Below are 17,143 nucleotides of genomic sequence, written 5' to 3'. Positions count from 1 at the left end.
TGGCTTGAGCTAAATCCCGCAAAATGCTGTCTAATTTCTCCATGAAAAACTCACTTTATCGGTCATAAACTTATGCTTCAGTACTCGAAATAAAATTTCGACGGCTTCCATAAACTTAAATGCAGTGGGAATCCGAAGAATCACGTAAACACCATTAACACCGAGCAAACATACAGTCGAGGGTGTATAAAACACACAATAAAGCGTATAAAAACAAGCAGTTGACCATTCCTATGATTGAGAGAGTATGTACCTGTTAATTTTCGTTAATTGCATTCGTATACTTTAGTGAGAATGATAAAAATAGAATAACTCATGATTATAAAGCAAAAACGTATAAAAAGTGCATAAAAGTGGATTTATACTAATTAAACAAACGGCCAAGTGTTAATTAACCCGGTAACGATGCCCTAAACTGCGTGAAAGGGAATTGGCTAATGACCTTGTGCCCGAGAATTCCTTAAATCGGAGTTGAATGCACTCTGAAATAGTGGTTTAGTTTGCGAGCTTCGGGGAAAAATAAAAGAGAATAAAAAAAAATGAAGGAGAAAAAAATAAAAGGAGAGGAGAAGCCATTCTCCATCTCCAACTCCTCCCAGAGCTCCTCAGCATTCCTAGGGTTTTACGGGTGAATTCGTGCGAGAGCGAAGTGGAAAAGGATGATGCTAAGCGGCCAATCTTCCCCATCACCAGTTTCTCCAATGGGGAACAACTTCCAGGCCCCACTGACCGACATCCACATTTTATTATTATCCACAGCATTTTTCTCTCATTCCCATTCATAAAGAGACTAAAAATAAACATAAAAATAAATATTCAATATATTGTAATGTAAAATTATTAAAATCCATTTAATTCACCAGAACTCCTGAAAATCCATATCGATCCTCCCGAAACCGGTAATCCGCGCCATTTTCTCATTTTCTAATTACAATTTTCATTAATATCGCCCCAATTATTCAAACCGCGAGTAAAAAGGAAAAAAGGGATAAGTAAAATAGGAGGAAATAAAAAACAGTTGGAGGCCGGAGGTGGCTGCATGCTGGACAATTTACGAGCATCCGGTCTCAGTTGTTGGTAAAATCGTTGGCTCCAAAACGAGGTGCACGAAGAGTCGAAAACGCCGGAAGTTGGAGGCGCAACGAAGGCAGACGACAGAATCGTTGACGTGAAACCGACGGAGATGTATTTTCGATCGATAAACTATTCTCTGTAATTCTATTACAGTAAGAGGAGAGAGCGGTCCATCAGGATGATGACTCGGTTGGGTGTAGCAGGGAGCCCTGAGGAAAACTCAATTACGGGTAATTGCAATTACGATGGTATGGGCATATCGAAAATTTCATGCCCAACGGAGCGATTGCAGATTGGGCCGAGTCAACGTAGCGTCGACCCATCGAAGTCTCCAAGTTGGCTATCACCTTGTGAGATGATGATGTCCATGTTTTCCCCTGTGGTATAATGTCTCGAGACTTGGCTGGCTATACATATTGGGGGTTAACCATTGAACCCAGTCAAAGGAGTGATGTAATTAGGTATGTTTTCATGTTTTCGAAGGGCAGAGCCTTCGACAGCCTTGCCTTTGACAGATTACCAAACTCATCGAGTTCCCCAGCTATTGAATACTTACAAGGCAAGAATCTTGCATGAATTTCGATAGAAAAATGAAAATCCCCGGGATGAGTGACAGGCGCCATTGAAGAAATCGCTGGAACTGTTTTATTAAGTCAGTGTAAAGTCTCAGCCCTTGACATTCCCTTGTGATTTACCGGGTTTTTCAATATTCCCTGGCATCTCCACCAGCCCCTACCACTGAATACGAGCGAATAATAACTTTGGGAATTATCTACGTTCTCCACTCCTCCTACCTCTTCCCTACAAATATTATCGTTCCTCCAAAAGCCCAGTTCCCCTCCACAAACATCACATCCAATTCGTGCGTCGAGAACGCATTCTCCTATTAATTATGTGTATTCATAATTATCATAGATAATAGAAATCCATTCATTTGAAATGACTCGATTATTACCGCATGAATTATCAGCCAGAGCTGGGCTAAATCAAACCAGCCATTCATATCCAATAATATGATAATATTAATATTCATTCATTACACCCGGCATATAATAAGAATAATCAAATCCACATTAATATTCTACTGATTTGTGCCATTAATTAAGCAATAAAAATACTACGCCAATGCAAAACAAAGGGGTAAAACATCTTTAATGTGAATTGAATAAATAAATTGAGTTCATTACTCATTACTCAAGCAGTTGTGTATTGAAAAAAAAAGTGTTATATTTTAAAAAATTGTTAAGGCCCGGATGGACTGTCTGGAAAAGATCATTTACTCCAAAATTGGGACTTCTAATTACTCCGTCAATTAATCGTTTTTTCCTATAATTGTTAGCTAGCGGCTTAGTTGTTGACAACCGCTAGAACGCTAGTTAACAATTATTGAAAAAAAACAATTAATTGCCAAAGTAATTAGGAATCCAAATTTCGGAGTAAATTATCTTTTCTAGATAATCCACCCGGGCCTTAAGTGTTATAATATTAAGTGTTATATTGTTCTAAGACATTTCCGTAACTGCAGTCTAGTGGTATCTTTCGAAAAATATTATTCCTTGAGATGCCGTTAGAATTACTCACAACAAGAAAATTCCATTATCACTATTTCGCGATATCAAGTCTTATTGTAATTGAATAAAAATAATGAGTGGAAATTGACGATTTCTATCGAATGCCTGATGAGTGCGTGTTATCGGAACTTGGAATGAAAACTTGACAAACAATAAACTTCGGATAAACAATACCTATTATTCATTAGAATGTTTAAAGCTCGGGTGGATTATCTAGAAAAGATAATTTACTCCGAAATTCGGATTCCTAATTACTTTGGCAATTAATCGTTTTTTTTCAATAATTGTTAGCTAGCGTTCTAGCGGTTGTCAACAAGTAGGCCGCTAGCTAACAATTATCGGAAAAAACCATTAATTGACGGAGTAATTAGAAGTCCCAATTTTGGAGTAAATTATCTTTTCCGGATAGTCTATCCGGGCCTTAAGGCTCGGGTGGATTATCTAGAAAAGATAATTTACTCCGAAATTTGGATTCCTAATTACTTTGGCAATTAATCGTTTTTTTCAATAATTGTTAACTAGCGTTCTAGCGGTTGTCAACAACTAAGCCGTTAGCTAACAATTATAGGAAAAAACGATTAATTGACGGAGTAATTAGAAGTCCCAATTTTGGAGTAAATTATCTTTTCCAGACAGTCCATCCGGGCCTTAAATCGTTTTATAGTAATTTTTGCCTGATAATATCAGCTGTCCATCTTATTCCGAAAATAGACAATCTCAGTGATAAGGACAAGTCCATTGTTCCCCTATCACAATTTCTTATTAATAAAATCAAATCCGTGAATATGATTGAATCGATAGATATTCGATACCAAGTACTGCGATATCGCTGGGTTTATCGCTGGGTTCCTATAAAAGCACATGTCGAGTAAAATTCTGCTACAACAAAATCACTGAGTCTCAGAAGCTCATTAGTGATAACAAACCATTCGTTCACTAGTTTATTAACCGTAATAATAATTGTTTTGTGGTTTTTTTAACGGATTTGTGGACAATGAGGGATTTTCGGGGGTGTTTAAGTCTTATAATAGCTGTGATCAATATCCTCGAAATATCGGGGCATGGTATGTTAATGGAACCTGTCAATCGACTCAGTGCATGGAGATACGGTTTCGATACTCCAATTAATTACAACGATAATGCTAATTTTTGCGGTGGATGGGCGGTAAGTTCAGTTTTAGGGGGAAATTGCTAGTTTTATAAAAATATTTTTTCAATTCCGCCGAGCGGAATTTATTCTTAAACTTAGCGCAACACTAAATAACAACAATAGGTCTGAAAAAATGTGTAGGATAAACCTTTGTGTATTTAATATTTCTTGTTCCTAAATTGTTACTCCGATAAATCATAATTTTTTAAATTAAAAAATAGTAATAGAGCGGTCTTTATTCAGAGTATTTTTTGGTAAATGAAAATTATACTAGTTGTAATTAAGAACAATCTCTAGTGAAGTTTTTTATTTTTTTCATTATTTTCAGACTCAACATCAATTAAATGGTGGTAAATGCGGACCGTGTGGAGATAATTATTTAGACAAACAGCCCAGGAACAGTGAGAACACCGGATTCTATGGAAGTGGAACAATCGTTCGAAAGTAATTAACAAATATTAATTATTATTATTATTTAGTCATATTAGTCATAACTGAGTGGGAGAAAACGTTTAATCGATTGTTTATACCCAAAGGTGGAAAATTGTCCTCTAATGTCGTGCCATACTAATTAACCGGTTTTAAAAAATCTAGTTACACCGAAGGTCAAGTGTTGAAAGCAATTGTGCGGATAACAGCGAACCATCGAGGGTACTTCACCTTCGCCCTCTGCCCACTAGCTAAATCAAGTGACATAGAAACTGAAGAGTGCTTCGATCATCACCCAATTTTCACAGCAGACGGCCAATCGAAGTACATCCTGCCTCGATACGATAACGATGATTATGCTGTTGAATTGGTTCTACCTGAGGGGCTAACGTGCCAACACTGTGCTCTTAGGTGGCACTACACAACTGGAAATAATTGGGGAATTTGCGAGAACGGCAACGGAGCACTTGGCTGTGGAGCTCAGGAAAATTTCAGGACGTGTTCAGACATCGCTATTCACGCCAGATAATTATTGTTTCTGCCAAAAATCTCCAATAGTCTACTAAAGAAAAGCGTCGATTTGTGATACCCAGAATTACCGAGAAGAGTAAAACAAAAATGGAATTTTCTTTTTTTTAAAATGTATTTCTTTCTTACTCAAACATTCTTATAATTTACATAACAATGCTATTACTAATTACATTATCTTCTCAAACATATCTCTTGACACTTGTTATAAAAAATAATGACAATATATGAATTATAGTACCTCTAACACAATCAGTGGTCATTTTTTATTCTTACAAATGAAAAAAAATAAAGTATCGTAAGGAAGTAAAATCTTTTATTAATGGATAAACACATTTTTTCATATTTTCTTCACCCTCTTCCAAAGAAAATAGTCATCCTGTTCGCATTAAATACCTAGTATCTTCGTAAGGAATCACAATATTGAGGGAAAGGCCTACGGCTTATTGTAATCCCAGAACTGTTTACCTCTCCCATCATCTCCCACGATTGATCCACTAAAGAATAACTCAGAATAATTATTTAATAAACCTGCAAAACTACTATTCTTTGAAAACCAATGATATCCTTAAATGAAGAGGAACAATCAATGTCCAACGCAAAGTATCAGAAATGTAATTTCAGTAATTAAATGATAATTTATTCCCTGAATTATCCATTTATAAACCAAAATATTAAGTTTCCTCTGAATATTGTTCAATCAATCAATCGACCATTTTTTAAATATCCTGAACAGACGATGGGATTTATAAAAAAAAACAGTCGAGTCGTTCAGAAAAGACTGTCCCTGTATGAAAAATCAATTATTCAGTATCTTAAAAGCAAAACTCACATTCAATGGCGTCTTCAGTCCCTCAGTACTTATTCTTCCCTGAGGCCTGAAGTTTCTGCTGATACACCACATACGCAGACATTGGCTGTCGCCTTGCTCTATTCATCATTTTCTCCTTGAAGCTGTGACTGGGGTTTTTCCTCTCTCTATTTTTCTTCAAACTGACGACCTCGAACGAAGTCGTTCCCCCAGACATGCTGAGAGGCACAAACGCATCATCAATGCTCAAACCCCTGGGTTTTCTCTTCTCATCATCGAACATTGTCCTAGTGGGCATGAAGATATCATGATTGATCTTCCTCTTCTTCATGGGTCTTGAGGGCACATCAGGAAGATTCTCAAGGATCTCTTCAGGAAGTCGTTTAGTCGGTCTCTTAGATCCAGCTGCGAGCCCTTGGCTGCCATTTCTCTGACTCTCAGTTTCTCCCGTTAGGTCCTGCTTCTTCCTTTTTATGGTTTCACGCTTTGAGTTCTCTGAGTTCACCTTCTTCTTAGTCTTCTTCAGCTCGACCAGAGGCTCCTCAACGTCCTGCGCCGTCAGGATCCGCTGCTTATTTTCCTCTGACTTTTTCTTCTTCTCCTTCATCTTCTCCTTAGGTCTTTCCTCAGACAATACCTCCAGGGTACTCCTCCTACTGGACAATCTCTTCATCTTGAGGATTGGCATCGAATCATTCAGTTTCTCTTTCATCAACGTCCTCATGTCGACTAATTCAGAATCATCTAGAATCATCGTGAGGTTCATCGCTGTGTTTTTACCTGGTTTTTTAAGCGGAAGTCCTTTCAATGTTGATTTGATTTTGTCACGGTTATCCATACTCTTCTTCACAGTCTCTGGTTGCACCTGGAGTTCCAAAGAGCTGCTGGAGCTCTCTAACTCTGCCATTTTCTTTTTGGATTTCTTCTGGATTCCCTTGAGTTTTAACTCTTCATGACGCTTTTCACTCGTTCTTTTCTCCATCTTTGGCTTCACCTCTAGTTCCAACTCTGATTCTTCATCTTCGAGCTCCACAGTTTCATCATTCTCTTCCTCATTCTCTTCGTCATTCTCTTCCTCATTCTCCTTTTCATTTTCATCGTCGTTTTCTTCGTCATCGCTCTCCTCATCTTCCTCTTCATCGTCGTTAATGAAGTCATGCAAATCGTGTCCATCATCTTCATCGGAACTCAATTCTGACTCAGAGCCATCAAGGTCGTCTCCAGGTACGTCTTCGTCAGAATATACAAGGCTGTCCCCATTCAAATTGTATTCCCTCTCGATGTCCTTCTGTGCTTCATCGTCGCTTGAACCTGAGCTTCCACCGTATAAAAACGAGGGAACGACCCTCGACTGCTCCACGTCAGAGTCTTCTGATACATCCTCCATTTCCGATTCCGAATTTACCATTACTACTGTCGACAAATTTTGCTTCTTCTTCTTGAGGATGTCGGGTTCGTCTTCTTCGTCGCTTGATGACTGTAATTCGTCGATATCGAAGTACTTTTGTTTCTGGCGCTTCTCTGATTTTATCGAGTTATCATGCGAGCTATTGGATGGACTCTTGAGTTTCATCGACGACTTCAGACTCTTTCTGGAAATATTAAGAGTTTCTTTAACCTTTGGAGCTTCTTCATCAACTACAAACTCATCTCCGTCATCGGGTGATGATTTCTCGACCGCGAGAGATTCTCTCTTTTGAGGAGATTTTTTATCGTTATTTGCCTCTTGTGTTGATTGAGATAGTGATCTTCGAAGGCTCTTTCTGGAAGTATTAAGAGTCTCTCCAACCTCTGGAGCTTTTTCATCTTCAGGCTCATCTTCAACGTCTGATGATGATTTCTCGACCGCGAGGGATTCTCTCTTTTGAGGAGATTTTTTTTCGTTATTTCCGTATTGTTTTGATTGAGTTAGTGATTTTCGAAGGCTCCTTCTGGAAGTATTAAGAACCTCTTCAACCTCTGCAGCTTCTTCATCAACACCAAGCTCATCTTCAACGTCTGATGATTTCTCGACCACGAGAGATTCTCTCTTTTGAGATTTTTTTTCGTTATTTCCGTATTGTTTTGATTGGGTTAGTGATTTTCGAAGGCTCCTTCTGGAAGTATTAAGAGTCGCCTCAACCTCTGCAGCTTCTTCATCAACTTCAAGCTCATCTCCACTGTCTAATGATGATTTCTCGACCGCGAGAGATTCTCTCTTTTGAGGAGATTTTTTTTCGTTATTTCCGTATTGTTTTGATTGATTTAGTGATCTTCGAAGGCTCTTCCTGGAAGTATTGAGAGTCTCTCCGACCTCTGGAGCTTCTTCATCAACTTCAGGCTCATCTTCAATGTCTGATGATGATTTCTCAACCGCGAGAGATTCTCTCTTTTGAGGAGATTTTTTTTCATTATTTCCGTATTGTTTTGATTGAGTTAGTGATCTTCGAAGGCTCTTCCTGGAAGTATTGAGCGTCTCTTCAACCGCTGGTGTTTCTTCCTCATCATCTGTTTTCTCATCATGTGTTTTCTGTTTTGGTTGAGTTAGAGATCTCCTGAGGCTCTTTCTGGACTTGTTCAGGGTCTCCGATACCTCTGAAGGGACTTCATCAGCTTCATCCTCTGACATTGGCATCCAACAAGAATTTATCTCATCATCCTTATTTTGCTTTGATGACCTCATGAGGATATTGTTGGACTTTTCAACGACGTCCTCAATGCCTTGAGCTTCTTGCGCACTTCCGACGTCTTCAACATCATCTAATGGCTCCTGGCCAACGAGAGATTTTTCCTTACCACTCAAAATCTTGTTATCATTACCTTCGTCTCCTGGTGCTTGAGTTGCTGATCTTCTCAAGCTCTTTCTGGACCCTCTGAGGATCTCGTCAACCCCTGAACCTCCTCCATCGCCTCCAGCTTCTTCTCCTTCTTTATCATTTTTTCCACCGACGTCCTCTGCTGCCACTGGACTTTTGTTTTCGTTTGCAGCCCTCCTGAGACTCCTCCTAGTCTTCTCACGAGCTTCACTCTCATCCTCTGAAGACTCCCCTTCATCGTGGGCTGTCGTTATATCTTTCATCTCCACTTCCTCCGTCCCTGAAACTACTTTCTCCTTCTTCAAAGACGTCTGACTCGCCTTCACCCCCTCAGACATTTTCTCGAGAAATGATTCCCTTCTGCTCTCCTCCGAGGGCTCCCTCTCCTTCACTGGAGTCCTGATCTTCTCAAGCGAAACTCTCAAAGTCTGAGTGACACCCTTGCTCTCATCAACGACTTCAAGCCCCGCCGAGGAGATTTCCCCTGGGCTTTTTCCCTCACTGGACTTCATCAAGGAGCTCCGCCTGGACGTGTCTCTTCTAGAACTGTTTTCCTCATTGGGGCGAGAAACCTTTATCTGACTTTCGAGCACTGGCATTTCCTCGGTATCGACCTCCATTGCTTCAATTTCCTCTGGTCCCAGGTAATTCTCCTCAGAATTCTCTCCTTTTTCTTCCTCTCGTGGACTCTTCCCCTCCACTAGCCCCCCAAACTCAAGCCTTCCTGATTCAAATCCATAGATTAAATCCCTGGATCGATTCAACTGCTCCTGCAATTCTAGATTCGCCTCAGGCTCCTCGGAGTCTTCCAGAGACTTCCTAGATCCCCTCCTACCTCTGTTAGCCTTATTCCTCACCTCATTTTCCTCATTCTCCTCCACCCCCTCGCCCGACTCCATCTTCTTCTGAACAATAACAGTGTCATCGGAATCGTAATTATAATTGTCCCTCTTCTCGCCGGCGTCATTCTCATCAGCCGACCAGCCCTTACCCACTAACTCAAGGTCGGATTCCTCGTCGCTTTTATCGTCCTCATCCTCGACGTTCACTGGAGACTTGGATGTGCCCCTCTGCCAGTCCTCAGCAGGAATATCCTTGAAGAGGCTCTTGAGGTTTGATTCACCCTGATCGGCTTGATCTGCTTCGGATTTCTGGGATTGCTTCTCGTCATTGAGTCGGGCCACAATGTCACCCTCAGGTGTTTGAGACTTGCATGGGGACATGTCATCATTAGACACTGGGGCGATTATAATCTCGTCGTCATTTTGAACGCTCTTGGAGGTTTTATCCTGCCTGAAGACCTCGACTGGCCTATCAGCCTCATCGGTATCTGTGTCATCGATAAAAATTATCGAACCCTCTTTGTCCTCCATATTCTTTTCACTCAGATCATTCTCCAGGGTGATTATTTTCTCCTGGTGCTTGGAATTTGGAGTTATCGGTTTCAGGACTTTCTCATCGATGTTTGAGGTGAGGACAATGGAGTTCAAGGATTTCCTATCGGTGGCTGAGGCCTTGAAGAGCTTTAGGGAACGAGGATTGGTAATTCTAGGGGTCTTTTCATTCTCTTTCCCAGGACTCGTTTCCAACTCCGTTTTCTCAACGAGGACCTTTGGAATGTCCTTCGAAACGACGTCGAGGAGCTTTTGACGAGTGTCTGTTGAGGTCTGCTGGGCGATAACCGCATCCTGGGGGGTATTTATGACGTTGTCAGAGGCCGGGGGAGCGGGAGTCGTTGGGACGGGCTCTGGTTCGTCCATGACGAAGACTTCGTCGTCCTCTTGAGTGTGTTTTAAGACTTTCTCCATTTCCTCGACTACTGGAAGCTCCGTGAGGTGCACCGATGCTCGTTGTTTGCGGAATGTTGATGGAGTCGTGGGACGATCCTCTGAATCTGGGTCAACCGATGAAGCCCGTGTTCGACGAGTAACTCGCACCATCGGGGAAAGGGTCTTCGATTCAGAGCCTGCTCTGGTCGTTCGTCTCAATCTCACTTTGGTGGGTGTATCAATGCCTGTTGTTGCCATGGAACTTCTTCTGGTGGTTCTTTTCCTTCCATCACCCCCAGTATCGCTCTCGGTAGCTTCCGAGACATCAGATGTCGTTGATGTCTTCCTGGATCTCAAATTCCTCACTGGATCAGCCTGTGTCGACTCCAGGGTCGGTGTTCTTCGTCTTTTTGCTCTTGTCGATGTTCCATCGCTCGTCACAGACTCCGGGGACGAATCGTCCTTCGTTATCTGCCTGTTTCTCGTGCTTCGACGCAGAGGGGAATCCGTCACAGACAGCGCCGAAGCTCGTGTTCGTCGACCTGAGGAACACGAAATAATGACATGTGCAATGATAGTATTGCAAAGTCAACAGCACAATTAAATAGAAACAACGCGGAAAAATCGTAAAAAAGATAAATCCAATACTTTGCTGAAATGAATGAATGAATGAATCACACCTGAAATACCAAGATTTTGAAAAATTTTGTGCAAAAATCGCAATCGCCTAAAAGGCCTTGAAAAAAAATATAAAAGAACACCATTGACTGCAGTAATCATTTATCAAGTCGCAAAAAGTGATAACTTCATTGTTTGTTCGAGGAAATAGAGGGAATTAAGTGATTTGAGAGAGGAAAAATGAGAAAATAAAAGGAAAAAACCGTTACAACCTCGAGGAGCACAACCCTCACCTCTGATCTCGAACTCGTCTTCGGATTCCTTTGCACTTCGTGGCATTTTTCAAGGTTCGATCTAACACATTTATCCGAAAGACAATCTTTTGTTAATTGATGTCTTCTTTTTGTTTAAATAATCGATGAAAAAATGTAGACTTTTTTGGGAAAACACGTGTTGCCAGTTCCGGGTGGACCAATAACGATATATGTATATGTCCAATGCGTACTATGTAGTATGTACTGTCGGTACTGCCGCTGTAGCTGGTCGCCGGTGTCTCCCGCGCGGTTTTTCAACGGTAACACCTGAGAATAATCCACGTAGCGCCACCCACCATCCGACCATCGAAAATTCTAAAAACACTATTCACATATTACATATTCATTTTTCTTCAGGCGCTTCAGCCTTCAGCCGAGCCTGCCCAGCCTGCCACTCAGGGGTAGGTGACATGATGGCGCATGAAAACAGGTGATCGTGATCACAAATTACCAGAGTTGTTCCACCCCAAGACCCACCAGGTGATGAAGTTCTCTCAAAAGTGTTGGAAAAACGTAAAATAAAAAGTTGAAAAATCAAGTGGAAAATTCGGCAATTCGCAAGTGATGCAGTGCATCCTGGAAAAACAATTGTTTTAACATGTTTGGTGCCTTATTGTTATTTAATTATCATTTGAGACAATTGTCTTATCATTAACTGCGATAGACACGTTTCAGTGAGGCACACGTACGTGGAACTGTCAGGTGTTACCCTGTCAAAACCTACCAGTACTTTCAATTTTTCCATCTGATGAGATAGAATACGTGTCAAGGTGGACTTTTCGGCAGGATTCCATAGGTTTTCACAGCAGGTGAGAAGAATTCAACAACAACTCAAGCACTTCTACATTGCACTCTGTTCAATGTCACCTCAAAGCCTGACAAATAGATTATCGGTAAACGGAATAGATAATTGCTTTTTATCGATCTGGTTTACAGGTGATTTCAGGACAATGTCATTTCCGCCTCTGGTGAGCTCTACTCCACCGCCTCTGGATCACAATTTCCGGGAATCCGACGAGGATGATGAGTTTGGAGACTTTGCAGCAGGTGCACTCGATGGTAAAAAACAATTCCTCGATAATTATTACACAAATGCATCTCTGATATTTTCCAAGATGCAAATAAATAATATACTGTAGCTCATCGCTGAATTTCGCTTGATTATTTTGATCCCCAGGCTCTTCAACGACCTCGGAATCTCCCCAGAAAATGTTGACTCCCCTGCAAACCCCGGTGTCATCAGTGGCTCCATCGCCCCGGGTAAATGGCACGACGTATTCGCCACTTCCGAAACTCCTGGACCCCAACAAATCCCTCGACGATGACCTAATAATAACCGTTGAAAAGACAAATGACACAGTGAGCAGTATAAAGTTAGGCAATAGAACAAGCGTCATAAAAAATTCCCCACCCACTGACTATCCCCCAGCTCTTCCCCCTCAGGAAGCCCCACAGGTGGAGGATATCCTCAAAAATTCCCCAGACTTGGAACTAGTAACTCGTAGCAATAGCAGTAGTCTAGCAGATAGTTGTTTCAAGAGTGATTCATCGACGAATCCCGAGGGAATTGACGATCCCGAGCCCCTGAGTCTCGTCCTAGACGATCCCACAATCTCCCAGGATCACCCAGAGCATCTGCTGAGACATCCAGACCTCGAGGACGACTTCTACGACTACGATAAATTCAACAACTCCCTCGACCACGAGCCCTACCTCCACAACGTCTCAGAAACACCTGGAGATCTCCCCCAGCATCAACTGGGGGACATAATCGAGGATAAAAATATCCAGGAAAAAATCCTCGAGTCCTCTGACAATATCTTCGGGGACATAACATCGGAATTCTCGAATTACCTCATCAACTCTCACGGGAATGAATTTGTTCATCATTTTACGATATCGGATGCTGATGGTGATCCTGACAAACTCCTGGACGCATCTCGGGATAGAGATGGCAAATCAAACGATGAATTTTCTCCATTTGAGGTTGCGCTTGATGGAAATACCTTGGAAATCGAGAGTGTTAATAATAATTCCAGTGTAAACGTGTTTCAAGCTGATTTTTGTGATGACAGGGGTGAGGGGAAGGAAATTCGCGAGGCGATTCATGTGGGAGATGAAGAGTTTGAGAGGAGAGATTTCAATTTTTTGGAGGCATTAGAGGGAGAGCCGACACTGGAAATTTGTCCTAAAAGTGTAGAGAGTTTTGATGGGCTTCGGGGGTTTCGAGAGGTGGAGGGACAGGAATTAGGGGATTCAGAGACTGTTGTGGGGGAGGAAGAGTTCTCAGAGTGGAAAGTGCAGGATGATGACTTCGGGGACTTTGCTGACTTCTCCAGTGAACCCGTACCACAGGTGAACAGCGACTGGGGGAAAATAGAGGAGATTGGACTTGTGGAGGGGGCAGATGATGATAATGATGATTTTGGGGAGTTTGGGGACTTTGGATCCTGTCCAGCTACTGTAGAGACCAGTCACAGTAGTTTTGATTTAAGAGAGTCCATCTGTCGGATAGATAATAAGAATGTGAGTGTAGTTTTTTTTTCTTAAATTAATCTTTATGGCTTTTTGAAACTCTATTTTTATTCCCTTTTAAGTACTGATTTATTTGCTAATTTTAGAAATTAGTTTTTCTGTTCTTTGGGAACATAATACACTCGGAGAGTCATCAATAGCAATAACGTAGCGAATCATTTGATTAAGAAATCGTTTAATTGGGTGTTGCACTTAGAGAAAAGACTCGCAATAAATTAGCACTGATTGGAATCGATTTTAGAGGATAATTATTCATAGAAGGTGAAGATTTCGGAGATGATACATTGGTATGATTTTTCATTTAATGTCTGAGGATTCTAGGAATTAATTCGGCGTTTTGTATTGTCTGTGAACGATAGGTTGCTAATAAGATCGAGGATATTATTTGGAATATGTTTCCAACGGTTCCTGAACCCTCTCCTGTTGATGTGACGACACTGATAGCAGGAGACGACATCGTTTGGAATTTTTTGAAGAATATCGAGGAAACGAATGCCCTGAGCTATCAGTGGAGCAACAGTGGTAGTAATAATGCACTTCTGGCGGCTCTGGGCATTGATTCTAGAAATATTGTAAGTATTTCAATGAAATTTTTATTTTTTATTGAGTTTCAGTAACAACTACTCCTTTGTATCAAATAAATATACAATTGTCTATTTCTTTTTCAGTTATTTGGGCCTAGATGGAATCCAAATATCCCCAGGTTCGCAGCAAATCTTGGGTACGCACCCCTGGAACCGATGAAAGCATCGAACACTGAAGGACATACATCAGCAGTGTCTACCTCCAAAACCCAGAATTCAACGAATTTGGAAGTAAATACGTGTATTTTTCATTAAAAAATTTCCCCTTAATGCTGAGAGATATATTATTAACATAAATTTTTGTAGATATGAATTTATTTCTTCTAGCTAAATGGAAAACGAAATAATTGTTATAATGGTAAAAAGGACTCTTGAGAATAGAATGTATTTTTTGATTTAGAAAGTACGCGAAAGGTGGAAAGTAGCGACAATTGATTGTTACTAATAATAATTATTGGACTTTCAGGAGGTTCCTGCAGCTCAATTCGATTGGAACAGTTCCGGTCTTGTGAATCCCCTGGATGCAAGTGAGTACAATTTGACGGAATTTGATAAGAAAGAAAAACCAATCACTGAGAGTAATATCTAATGAGATATTTTCTGTTATTGATTTGACACCTATCTCCTCCCCGCTTGTCCTCTGCTTAATTTTTCCGTTGTTATCATTTCATTTGTATATAAACCTGATGGTAATGGTGATTATTAAGGTGGTGGGCTGTCAGCACTTCTGCCACTAGATTTATTGTATCCATTCGATCCTTTACTCACAACTCCTCACTGTTCCGGGCACTCCGAGTCCTATCACCATCACGCTGCTTGTGCCAGGAGCTCGATATATTACTGTAAGTGGGTAACAGCTAATTAACTAATATCCTAGCACATCTGGGAGAGTTCGAGGGTAATTATCACAAAGATTCCTACACTCTAGCAACTCTACAACTATCTCAATAACGTGGAGTTTTTAATGAAAATGTGATAAGAATTATAATTAGCTGAAGAAATTTTCTACAAAAAATTTCAATCATAACAACTCGTTATCGAGATATTAACGATTCAATTAACAATGTAAATCTCCCTCGAATCTTCTTCGAAATAATGATTAAAAAGTTAGATTTGCATGAGTTTTCTGTCTGTAACTGTTATTTATTCTCTACTGGAGATCCTGGAGACTCTGCAATAGACTCCGGTGCAGAGGCCGTCGTTTTCAAGCCCCCGAGACAGCCGCAAATCTCGAGAATAATCGAGCCCCTGCCTGGGCCCAGTACAATCGACTGGAAAAAGAAACCAGAGGTTTCTGAATCGAAGCCCGATCCCAGGATCTCTACCCAGAGGCTTCAAAAACTCATGCAGAAGCCTCCACCGAAGCCGGAACCCAACAAATGTGATATCAAACCACGCAAGAGCTCTCTGGGAAGAAGAGAGCGAAATCCAGAGCACGCAGTTCTCGATAGATACGGCAGGCAGATGGTCGTCAAGCCAGAAACTGTTCAGGTCCTCAAACAATTGCCCGATTTGTCGTTCCTCAGTGCCAGAACTCTGCTGTTCAATCCTGAACAGAAACAGATTGTTCAGGATCTCGGAGCTATGATTAACAGGAAAATGCCTGGTTGAGTAACCTCGGTCTGAATACGTGTTTGAAGGGTTTATGATTGAAAAATCTTCGATAAAAAATCTTGAAATTGAAACCCAAAACTGGAGGATGAAGTACTGAAGTGAGGATATCTGAAGAAGCATTTTACAATCAGCAAAATTTAAAAAGGCAACATCCCAAAATCTCCGTTTCAAACCTGTGTTCAGACCAATTAAATAAATCAAACGTGTGACGAAGTGACAGTAAATGAGTTCAAAAATTATTTATCGTAAAAAAATATTGAGAGAGTTTAGGAGGAAGTGGAATAAAATTTAACGCTGGGAATTAAATTGTTTAAATTCAGATAAATTGAATAATAAGGGAAGAATTAAATTTTGATCTCATGTACTTGTAATTTCTCCACTGAAAGACTCCCCGCTCTTCCCAAAGGTTGCAAACCAATTTTTCGTGAATATTCCTCGATGCACACTACACATCTAGTATTTGTGTGTGATTATGCACATCACAATTGATTGACATTCCGATTTCCTTAATTTTTATTAACAGAACATTGAGAACAAGAGATGAGTATTCCATTGAATTTTTTCATTGCTACATTATCAGATAGATAAACAAAATCATAAGATTTTGAATAATTACACTCGTCTCGTACTTCAATTAATCCAAAATTTAATTTTTTTATTCCCCTTTTTTAATTAAAAAAAAAATACGTCGTGCCTGCCAGAGGATTTTGTAATTACCTACCAGTTTTGTTAAATGAATTTTTCTAGTCGACGTGTTTATCATTTTTACTAATTTATTTATCTTCCCACAATTAATTAATTTAAGTGATTGAGTCAATTAACGAGAAAAGGATAATTGAAATCAAAGAGAAATCATTGATCGATGATTCAGGAGTGAAGAGACAAATTAAGTATTTAAGTAATTCGGATATTCGTTTTACAACTTTCCCCCTGTATTATAGCCAATTTTCTCAGTTATTTGTTTCCAATTGATTAAAAAACTATAATCCATCACTGATTAAAGGATCTCTGAAGGGTGAAAATTGTGTGAATACTGAAATCCATCACGTTTTTTATATGAACAAATTTAAAAACTATTTTCTAACGACGACTATTCAGTGCTCCGTGTCTGCAATATATTAATCACGAAACAAAAAGTATTGCGAGTACTTAATCGAGTGAATATGTATTCTGTGGGTGAATCCACTTCGTAAATTGGACGTTCATTGATGCTAATTGTTATGTTAATTATTTATACCTATTGTAATATATATCATGTAATATATTGTGGATATTAAGAACTAATATTACGACTAGGAGAATGTTGAAGAATATTAAATAAAAGCCTTTACGTAATATTGCGGTTATTTTT

General features: G+C 40.1%; 3 protein-coding genes across 5 annotated transcripts; 2 read left to right on the top strand and 1 right to left on the bottom strand.

Moving 5' to 3' along the window:
* The first annotated feature begins 3,516 nt into the window (after positions 1-3,516).
* LOC105268117 (uncharacterized) lies at positions 3,517-5,004 on the top strand. Its single transcript, XM_011307410.1, has 3 exons — positions 3,517-3,810; positions 4,124-4,239; positions 4,390-5,004. The coding sequence occupies exons 1-3, from the start codon at positions 3,640-3,642 to the stop codon at positions 4,751-4,753; spliced, it is 651 nt and encodes a 216-aa protein (XP_011305712.1). The 5' UTR covers positions 3,517-3,639; the 3' UTR covers positions 4,754-5,004.
* Positions 5,005-5,139: 135 nt separating this feature from the next.
* LOC105268116 (transcriptional regulator ATRX) lies at positions 5,140-11,251 on the bottom strand. The gene is made up of 2 exons (XM_011307409.1): positions 11,039-11,251; positions 5,140-10,669 (listed from the first exon to the last, which is right to left on the bottom strand). Exons 1-2 carry the CDS (start codon positions 11,082-11,084, stop codon positions 5,607-5,609), a joined length of 5,109 nt encoding a protein of 1,702 aa, XP_011305711.1. The 5' UTR covers positions 11,085-11,251; the 3' UTR covers positions 5,140-5,606.
* Positions 11,252-11,446: 195 nt separating this feature from the next.
* Afti (aftiphilin) lies at positions 11,447-17,127 on the top strand. 3 transcript variants are annotated; one of them, XM_011307405.1, is made up of 8 exons: positions 11,447-11,868; positions 11,996-12,118; positions 12,237-13,585; positions 13,954-14,166; positions 14,263-14,409; positions 14,645-14,705; positions 14,886-15,020; positions 15,338-17,127. In XM_011307405.1, exons 2-8 carry the CDS (start codon positions 12,010-12,012, stop codon positions 15,787-15,789), a joined length of 2,466 nt encoding a protein of 821 aa, XP_011305707.1. In that variant the 5' UTR covers positions 11,447-11,868; positions 11,996-12,009; the 3' UTR covers positions 15,790-17,127. The 3 variants fall into 3 exon arrangements, with proteins under 3 accessions (XP_011305707.1, XP_011305709.1, XP_011305708.1); XM_011307407.1 differs by lacking the exon at positions 14,886-15,020; XM_011307406.1 differs by lacking the exon at positions 14,886-15,020 and having other exon boundaries at positions 15,335-17,127.
* Positions 17,128-17,143: the final 16 nt, after the last annotated feature.

The sequence above is a fragment of the Fopius arisanus genome, unplaced genomic scaffold (genome assembly GCF_000806365.1).
Source record: "Fopius arisanus strain USDA-PBARC FA_bdor unplaced genomic scaffold, ASM80636v1 scaffold00053, whole genome shotgun sequence".
NCBI lineage: Eukaryota > Metazoa > Arthropoda > Insecta > Hymenoptera > Braconidae > Fopius > Fopius arisanus.
This window is presented reverse-complemented; position numbering and strand designations above follow the sequence as displayed.

Coding starts and splice junctions, on each gene's coding strand:
- LOC105268117 (XM_011307410.1), top strand. CDS start 3,640: ATGAGGGATTTTCGGGGGTGTTTAAGTCTTATAATAGCTGTGATCAAT. Junction 3,811..4,123: donor ATTTTTGCGGTGGATGGGCG/GTAAGTTCAGTT, acceptor CATTATTTTCAG/ACTCAACATCAATTAAATGG. Junction 4,240..4,389: donor AGTGGAACAATCGTTCGAAA/GTAATTAACAAA, acceptor TAAAAAATCTAG/TTACACCGAAGGTCAAGTGT.
- LOC105268116 (XM_011307409.1), bottom strand. CDS start 11,084: ATGCCACGAAGTGCAAAGGAATCCGAAGACGAGTTCGAGATCAGAG. Junction 10,670..11,038: donor AGACGAGTTCGAGATCAGAG/GTGAGGGTTGTG, acceptor CGTGTTCCTCAG/GTCGACGAACACGAGCTTCG.
- Afti (XM_011307405.1), top strand. CDS start 12,010: ATGTCATTTCCGCCTCTGGTGAGCTCTACTCCACCGCCTCTGGATCAC. Junction 12,119..12,236: donor TGCAGCAGGTGCACTCGATG/GTAAAAAACAAT, acceptor TTTGATCCCCAG/GCTCTTCAACGACCTCGGAA. Junction 14,167..14,262: donor GCATTGATTCTAGAAATATT/GTAAGTATTTCA, acceptor TTTCTTTTTCAG/TTATTTGGGCCTAGATGGAA.